The sequence below is a fragment of the Dermacentor albipictus genome, chromosome 4, assembly GCF_038994185.2.
Source record: "Dermacentor albipictus isolate Rhodes 1998 colony chromosome 4, USDA_Dalb.pri_finalv2, whole genome shotgun sequence".
NCBI classification, from domain to species: Eukaryota; Metazoa; Arthropoda; class Arachnida; order Ixodida; family Ixodidae; genus Dermacentor; species Dermacentor albipictus.
The window spans coordinates 147951852-147960162 of NC_091824.1; the positions used below are offsets into that span (position 1 = coordinate 147951852).

General features: G+C 45.1%; 1 protein-coding gene across 6 annotated transcripts in view; it reads left to right on the top strand.

Annotated features, from left to right (window-relative positions):
* LOC135902182 (hemicentin-2-like) overlaps window positions 1-8027 on the top strand; it is a 602016-nt gene extending 593989 nt beyond the window's left edge. For 5 of the 6 annotated variants that reach the window (XM_070537724.1, XM_070537725.1, XM_070537726.1 and 2 more), the window contains one exon: window positions 618-8027. In XM_070537724.1, coding sequence (XP_070393825.1) covers window positions 618-877 — 260 coding nt within the window. In that variant the 3' untranslated portion in view covers window positions 878-8027. The remainder of the gene's footprint in view (window positions 1-617) is intronic. The other variant, XM_070537727.1, reaches the window with a different exon arrangement.
* The last annotated feature ends 284 nt before the right edge of the window (window positions 8028-8311 follow it).

An 8311-nucleotide genomic window follows, 5' to 3' on the forward strand; every position in this document is an offset into this window, starting at 1 on the left:
GGATTGGCTACTCGTGTTTCATGCGAGCTAATAAATAGTCAATGGAGTTCTTTCTCAACATTCTTAAAATCGGTCGCCCCGAATAAAAGAAACAGAACATTTCTTTTAGTTCTCAGGAGTTTTTCTAGAATACAATAGAACATATTAAAATTTCATTCGCGCATTTACAGAAATGTCCAGGAACACCGTGACTAAAGGCATACAGCTTTGTCTGAGGAAGTCTCGGGTCCCTGAAACGCACTCATGCAGTCAACGTAAACAGTACAAATTCCACAAGTCAATGCGAGGCTGCCGTCTCTTAGTGACAAACTGTAACAAATGGTGATAAATCATGAGAGCGCAATTTGTAAATCATTAGCATAATGTGAAGCAACACGTATATAGATTACAAGCAAGATTACAGTTGTGATTTCATTAGACGTTTCCATAGCTTAAGGGATTTCATATCGTTGCTCAGCTGCTCTTCTAATATGTGGAATTTTTTTTATTCTTTTCATTACCGGCCCATCTGTCATTCTTCACCGGCCATCCACATGCTTTCGTGCCACCCCGTTCCCGTGGTGTTAACTCGGCCCTGCTGATCCTGTCGTCCGACGGGCGTCCGCGCTTGGTCGCAGGCGAAGCCCGATGCAGGGCGTCCCAAGGGGAAGCCAGCCAACGGTTAAAGCCCATCACCACCAGCACCACCACGCCTATCGTGAGTGCCGTGTGTTCGCGGGTGTGCGTGACGCCGCCGCTGCTGCCTGCGTGGAAGCCGCCATCCTCCAGACTCTCCATCTCCTCGCTGGCCATCACCCCGCCGCGGTCGGACACCGGCTCGTCCTCGGTGCCTAGCTGGACGCTATCAGAGGCCGGCGGCACGTTGCCCCTCTGCTAAAGGCGCGAAGCCCTTCTTCGCAGTCTCGCCGCCGTGCGCCTACGCACTCGTCCCATCCGTGTGTGCGTGTGTAGGAAGTTTCCGTGCTCTCAGCGGGCTCTGAAGCAAGGGAGGCCCGAAAGCTTACAGCTGCACCAGACTTCACTGGGGACGGCGGCTGTGGTTACGCCGCGTAACCGCAAGCACAGAACCCTGCTTTGCCAAGCTCATGATGTGTTTGCAGACGCAAAGTGCGGTACCTGTAGAGATGGTGCGGTAAATGTGGTGCGGTAAACGTCGCAGTAGTGTAACTCCGCCTGCACGGGCCCAAATTGTTTTTTTTTTGTCTTTGTCTCTCTCTCTCTCTGTGTTTCACAAGTCTAGGCAAGTGTGTAAGACGACGAAAGTTCTTGCACTCGCGCAGAGCATTTCCTGCGGTGCCCTTGAGCCGTAGAGCGGTGACAGGAATTGTTGATTCAAGTCCTTGGAGCCGTAGGCCTGATTGCGCATTGTTTCGAAGCTACGCCACTTAATCATGGGGTGCTCTTCGGCTTGGTCGAATCACATTTAATAAGAAAAAAGTCTCCCACTTTTGTCACCGAGATTATTTTGTACAGAAAGCGAAGAGGAACCCTAACGGGCCTGACCGCTATCTCAATGATGTTTGCTACTGTACAGAAGCAGGAAAAGCCGATGGTGATGCAGTAAATCGCTGACGTTGACGATATTGTGAACGAGTTCTTTGTTCGACCAGTCAAAGGAGAATTGTCGTTCTCACTGGTCTCCTGCCACAGTGAGCGGATCAACCGTCGCACCTGTCTTCGCTCAATGACACGGCTGTGTGTTGGTTCTGGAGTTAATCTGGTGGGTCTTTTTTCTTTTTTGCCGGCATGCTGTGGTTACTGTGTGTGTGTGAATTTCGCCATCCCCGACTGCACAAAACCACACGCAAATTAAATATAACTTGTTGACATGTGTTATGGTTATGGACATTCTCGGTGTACGATACTTCGTGCAGTGCGTTATCGGGCTGTACGCACAAAAACGTGCTTGCTCTTCAGGCCTACATATGTTATGGAAATGTGCGTTTTTAGAATGTTGATGTACATAGCACTGCCCCGTCCCTTCTTAACAGTACATAGTGGATGTGTTGAATGAAGGAACAAACTAGTTTACCATATTAAACGCCCGTTATGTGGCCGTATTTTTTTTTTTCTCTCTAGGATTTGTGAACGCTTTATGCGCTGCCATACGACAAGCTTGTCCGAGGGCTTATAGCTCTCTCGGTCCCAACAATGTTTTTTTACTATATTTCTAGAGGTAATTCTTATTTCTAGAATCTCCCACGTGTCCCCAGCTCACGAAGAGTACTAAGTAAACTAAGTAGAACAAGTCCTTTCTTTTTCTCTGAACTCTGTACGAAAAGCTGTCAGTCCAATAACGAAAGAACGCCTGCTGTTCTTCTGACTTGCGGGAGTTCTGCGGCACGCCGCTTTCAATTAGCACAGAGGTGTACGTGTCCCATCGTTGTTGGGAGGTGTTTCAACTGCAAGCAGCGAAATATTTGCAAACGCAGTCGCCGTGGACCACACTCAACAGCTTTCGCGAAATTCTGCACAGCGCGCTTGCGCTTGACGTGGGTACTTAAGTTCGTCGAAAGGTCGGAGCTAACCTTGCTTACTATGCGCAGCTACTGTTTATCAGTACGGCGAACGCTTGTCAGTTTTACGCCATTGTTCATATGGTAACTTAGGCTAAGCAAAGACAACGTAAAGCGTGCATGGAGACCGTTTGCCAACTGCGTCGAAAATCGTTTTATCGACAGCGCTTGTCATTTAAGCTTAGCTGCTGTCAACCCCTCGTTTAATCTAAGCCATGATAACACACTCATTGTCAGGGAAAAAAGTTTCGAATACTACCCAAAAGCGATCTAAGGGGCTGAATTGCAGACAGAGATAATAAGCCGTGCTTTCAGTGCGCTGAACACTCTCCCAATCAAGCTTCTCACAAAACTATTCGTACAGATATGCAGCTTGTTTTATACCTTGCTTGCAATGCAATATTGTTCATCAGGCGCCTTTTTCAAAGCTGCTGCTGCTCGCTATTTGCTTCCTTCCGTCAAATTGAATACTTTGCAGTCAGTCCAAATTGCAAAAAGAAAGAATGTAGATAAAAAGCTAGCTGCTAAGTTGGACCCTAAATTGGGCTTGTACCGATCCCAGTGGCATTTGTTCTACGTTAAAGGAGCCATACCTTCCATGCAATTACTATCATGTAGAATCAATGACAATTGGCAATAGAAGACACCGAAAACCTTCGTTTGTCTGAAGCTTTGTCTCCGGTTACCCTGCCCAACATTTATCAAACCCCTCTCAGTATTTAAACATAGTTTATCAGGTATCTGCCTTTATCTGCAAGTAACATACATAAACGAGACGTTCTTACCATGTTTCATTCAGTACGTTGGTGTTCCTCCTTCCCAAGGTCTAGCACAAATATTTGGAACCGTGCCGAACGCTGTGTAAGTGTTCGTGCTAAATTCGCCGAAACGTACTGTCCGATTTCATAGCGTTTTTTTTTTTCTGCTAGAAACCATCCTTTCACTTTGCAGAGAAAATTGCCTGGGATGGCGCAATACGGCTACCTTCATACTGCGCAATCCAAGCGTCTACTTTTTCAGAAAAAAAAATAGACCTAACCTCCTTTCATTCACACCTTTCTTTTTTTTTTCATCAGAAGTCTGGCATTGTCAGAATCATTTTCCACTCAATAACTGCCTTTTGAAAGCATGGCATAAAAAAAGAATTGTGAGGCCATCTCAGGAACTGATTCACCATGGTGCTTGCGAAAGCTCGGCATATTTCAGCTGGCTTGGTGCGCGCTGTTTATTGCTGCACCTCTTCTCTCACTTGTGATCACTACAGTGTGCTCTTTTTTTTTTCACTTGAATTGGTGCTGCATTGCGTAATATACCCTTCAGATTTATGCGGCAGCACGCCTGCACTGATGATGTAGCGACTTGCATCTGTGCCAGACGTTTAGGTTCCAAATGCACTCAGGGTAAAATGAATATTGCTTGGCTTAATGTTTGTCCAATGCAAAGCAACCTTGAAATACTAGTACAAAGGAGGAAAACAACAGTTCAATCTACCTTTTGAATAAGCTTTAAACAAACTCATCATAACGGTGTTCAACGTGTTGCTATGACATGTGCGGTATTTCTGCACTTCTTATTCAATATCAAGGCGCTTGTCAAAATTTTCATTTTTTTCATGAGAACCATAGTTCCTTCTGCATGCTCTGTCAACTTTTGTCGAAGCTGGATGTTGATGGCAGGAAAGCAATTTCAGCATGAGCTCAATTACCATTTTTCTGCGCTTTACAGTTTGACATGCTGACTAATTATCCTCCATGCGTCGCAATCACGCGCACCTGGAATGAACTTATATTGCGCACAACCGAACAAAAAGTGCTCTGGACATTGCGACACGCAATGCGCAGGTCAGCAAATGCTTATCAGGACATCCTAACTCGGCAAGCAGAAATGGCGAGGTCAGTACTGCTAAACTTGAACTTTCTTTCACTACGAACTTTCACTACGCCTGATAGTAGTGCAAATAATGACTTAATGCATACTTAACAACGATCTTCTTAAAATGTGCTTTTTATTTATTTCCTTTTTTAGCAGTTTTAAAAATCATAAGCAGGCAAAACAGACCTTTTTATAAAAAAGATCACCACCGCGAAACGTTGAGCTACTCCAGCTTTCCCTCGCAAGAGAAAAGCGCACCAGAATCCATTTTATGTCAGTTTGCGTTGTCTAAGTAAGTTTCCTTAAAACCTCCAAAATACACAGTCGAAATGCGCGGGTTTCACTCTAAACGCGAGGTCTGGTAGAGACTCTCGTAATCTCCTTGGAGGAGCATGCCCTTCGAATAGAGCAACTTAAGCAAAACGCAGATGGGACAATGCAACGTGTTCACGACATGTTCCCTGGAAAATGTTTACAGTGGAGCTGTTACGAACTTGCTGGGTTTCAAACTGCGTCCGCAGCTTCGCCGATCTTGGGGAGAAAGAGCTGAGAGAGTGAAAGCAGAGTATAAAAATAGCATCGCGCAGCATAGCGACGTAGCGAGGGTGGGTGGAGCCTAGCGGGGGAGAAGGAGCGGCGCGCACGCGAGCGAGATACGAAGCCAGGAATGGCGCCCTCTCCTGTGGTGCGCGAGGCAGGGGGCATAGGCGAGGGAGGAAGGCCTTGCTTCCCCGGCGGCTGCTAGAGTGCATCGATGTCCTGCTCGCCCGCCGCTCCTTACAGAGTGGAGACAACGGCGGCGTCTTCGACGGCGTTGGTCGCGCGGACGCCGTAGGGACGCGTTGTCGGCACTCGTGTGTCTTGTGTTTGGTTTGGCGCTATATTACTGGCTTCCCCCAGCTCCACTGGTATCTGGTGTTTGCGATGGCAGAGCCACGCGGAATTTTTTTCTCTCCTTAAAGAAAGAGAAGGTATAACATGCCTTCCGCGGGCCAGGCTGTGCTTTCGCAGCAGTTTCTCCTTCTTACAACGTTTTTTTTTTCTTTCACGAAGTCACATAAAGAGAATTAACGTGACCTAAGTAAGTGGCGTGAGTAGCAGGGAGTACCATCCTTGACCATTTCCTCTGTTTCCTCTGGCGCCGCTCTAGGTAGATAACCATGCACTTTAACACACCTGCCGGAAAGTGCGTCACTGGACAAGCAAGCATCGAGCCCCCCTTAGCTTTGATCTTCAAATCACTTTCGTCATCCCTGTATTATATTCGCCTCCGTGATTACGCTGTCTGTAAACCTACATATTAGTGGACCGATCTTGAGCGCAGTTTGTCACTTCATTTTGTGACCCCTGCTCCATGCCTTTTTATCTGGCTTGTACTAAAGTTTTCAAACACCGTCATCGCGTGGGAGAAGCACACAATTACATTCTTCCTCTTGTCGTTCTGCTGCATCGTGTAGTTCTTATCAGCGCTTATAATTTCCAGCTGGCTTATTCCAGAAGTTATTATGGGCCGGTCTTTGGTATAATGGTGTAGCGTTAGCTGTAAACTACTTTCAGCTCATTCGCTTATCGTAGCACATCAGCCACAAAGCAGAACAAATTTTGTCTGATAATCATCTCACGAAGAGCATTATTTGTATTGTGAAGCAACTGCCTTATTCTTGTAACACGCCAAAATGTCCAGCCCTTCTTACACAAGGAATGCATCCCGTTCTGGTCTTCATTTCGGTGTTGTAGGAATCTCGGTGGTAAGGGATCTGACGAACGATCTCGTTCCGCGCGTCTGATGTACCTGTAATTGTACCTTGTGAATACATACTCATTTCTCTTCGCGTGATAAAAGTGAACAGCTTATTCACGCGGCGTTCATTTGTGCAAAAAAAAAAAATACTGGCTAAGAAAAACAAAGAAGCCGCAACGACAACTGTGGCAGTGCCGGTTCTGTAGTATTCCAATCGAAAGACAGGTTCACGATATTATTAAAGCTTGAAGTCATTAACAGTGAAGGGATGTCCTTGGAGCCAACATTTCGACAAGGTTTCTTGTTTTCGTCTGGGTAAGAAATGCCTTGATAGGCCGAAGTGCTGTGGTCGAAACGTTGTCTACAGAGACTTCTCCTGTTCAACGACTGTTTGTTATATAGCATTTTTTAAGGCTCGCTATACGAGGACAAATAAAGACTAGGAATTTCCTAGGGCACTGGAACAGAAGTGTTCGGGCTATTTGAGACGGCCTTGCTGACACTTATGCTTACGCTGTAGCCAGGGCTCAGAGGCATCATCTGGCCTTTGTCAGGGATATTAGCTCGATTTTTTTTGTTTATTCCGTAGCCTATACGATATGCAGAAGCGCTCCTCTAACATTATTTCTTGCCAAGGAAGGCTATTTTCTTATGCTTATCAGTACACAGTAAAAATGCGCACGAGAGAGTTGACGCATGGAGGAAATGGCAGCCAATTAAATAAATCAAAGCAAATAGGGTAAAATTAGCTTTCCGCGATCCTCGCTCTTGGAAAACGTGCGCGACTTCAATTGTGCGATTCCTGTCAGCCGAACTGTTACCTACTTTAGTGGTGTGATTTGTTAAACGTTTCGACATCCAGCTTTCGCAAATCAAATCAAGTGAACAGAGCAAGTAGTGTTCTTTTGTTTATGCTAACATAGAGTTTGTCTTGCATATGGTTGTCCTCTACTTGTTTCAGCACAATAATGTGCGTTTCGTTAAAAGAAAAAAAAAACAGATTTGTTACATCATTCGCTTGTGCGGCCACAAACGCAAACGTGGTCCACACCACTCCTCTTTTTTTTTTCCCCCTCATGAGCAAGCACTAGTGGTCTCGAATGCTTCTCAGGCATGTTACAAGGGCTCCGATGTATGTTACCAGACAGTCTCACACAGCAACACATACTCTTCTACGCACGGCGGACTACACCACGTATGGTGTTTATTGACTGGCCCGTCGCCCACCAAAAAGATGTTGTGACTGCCTGTGTCATAATCCATTTTCGCTTCGGCTTCGAATTGTACATACTTGAAATGCTCAAGAAGAGTTGTTACTTAACAGGAAAACATTTTTGTCTTCTTATTACGAAAGTGTTTCGTACCATATGGAAATATTGAAAAAAAAATCCCGTGAGTGTGTTCACCCTCCATAGTCGCTTAAAGAAACATCTTGAAATTGCGAAGATTTGCTCTGGAACTGCGTATTCTCCGACGTCTTTGAAGGCGTGCTTACAAACCAAGACTGACCGGTCTACGCAACGGCCGACGGATGACAACACACGTCTCCAACTGAAGTGACTATTCACGCGTGCCTTTTGCTATCAACGGTGTGAGAAACTGTGGGGCGGTTTCATTTAGTGGTGAATGGGAGTTACCGAAGAGTGAGAACTGATCGAATGTGGCAGAGACATTAAGAAAAACAAGTAGCACGAGTAATATTTGAGTGTAAAACGTTGTTTCTTGAGTGTATGAATGTGCATGCGTGAATGTGTTGAAGAGTGTAGATTCGCACCCGAAGCAGGGTACGAACGAGAGAGATTAAAAGATATCTTCTCAAAATATATGTGAATGTTTACAAGAGCTATACTAATTTTGGTTTTCATTTCCTTAAAATAAATAAAGTTTTTAAACAGTCGCTAATGGAGTCTGTCTTTCTGTACACTTCGCAAGTTCGAAGAACACAGGCTACGACATGGAAAGCTTTTAGATTTGCTAGAATCTTACTAACACAACCGCCAGCAGTGTGTATGTTTAAAAGGTCCTCAGTCAATTTCTCATGCTTCAGCATTTTGTGTCCCCTTCTGCGGGATATTTATTTATTTATTTATTTATTTATTTATTTATTTATTTATTTATTTATTTATTTATTTATTTATTCGCTTACATACCCTCGGGGCCTTCCGGAATTAAAGAGGGGAGT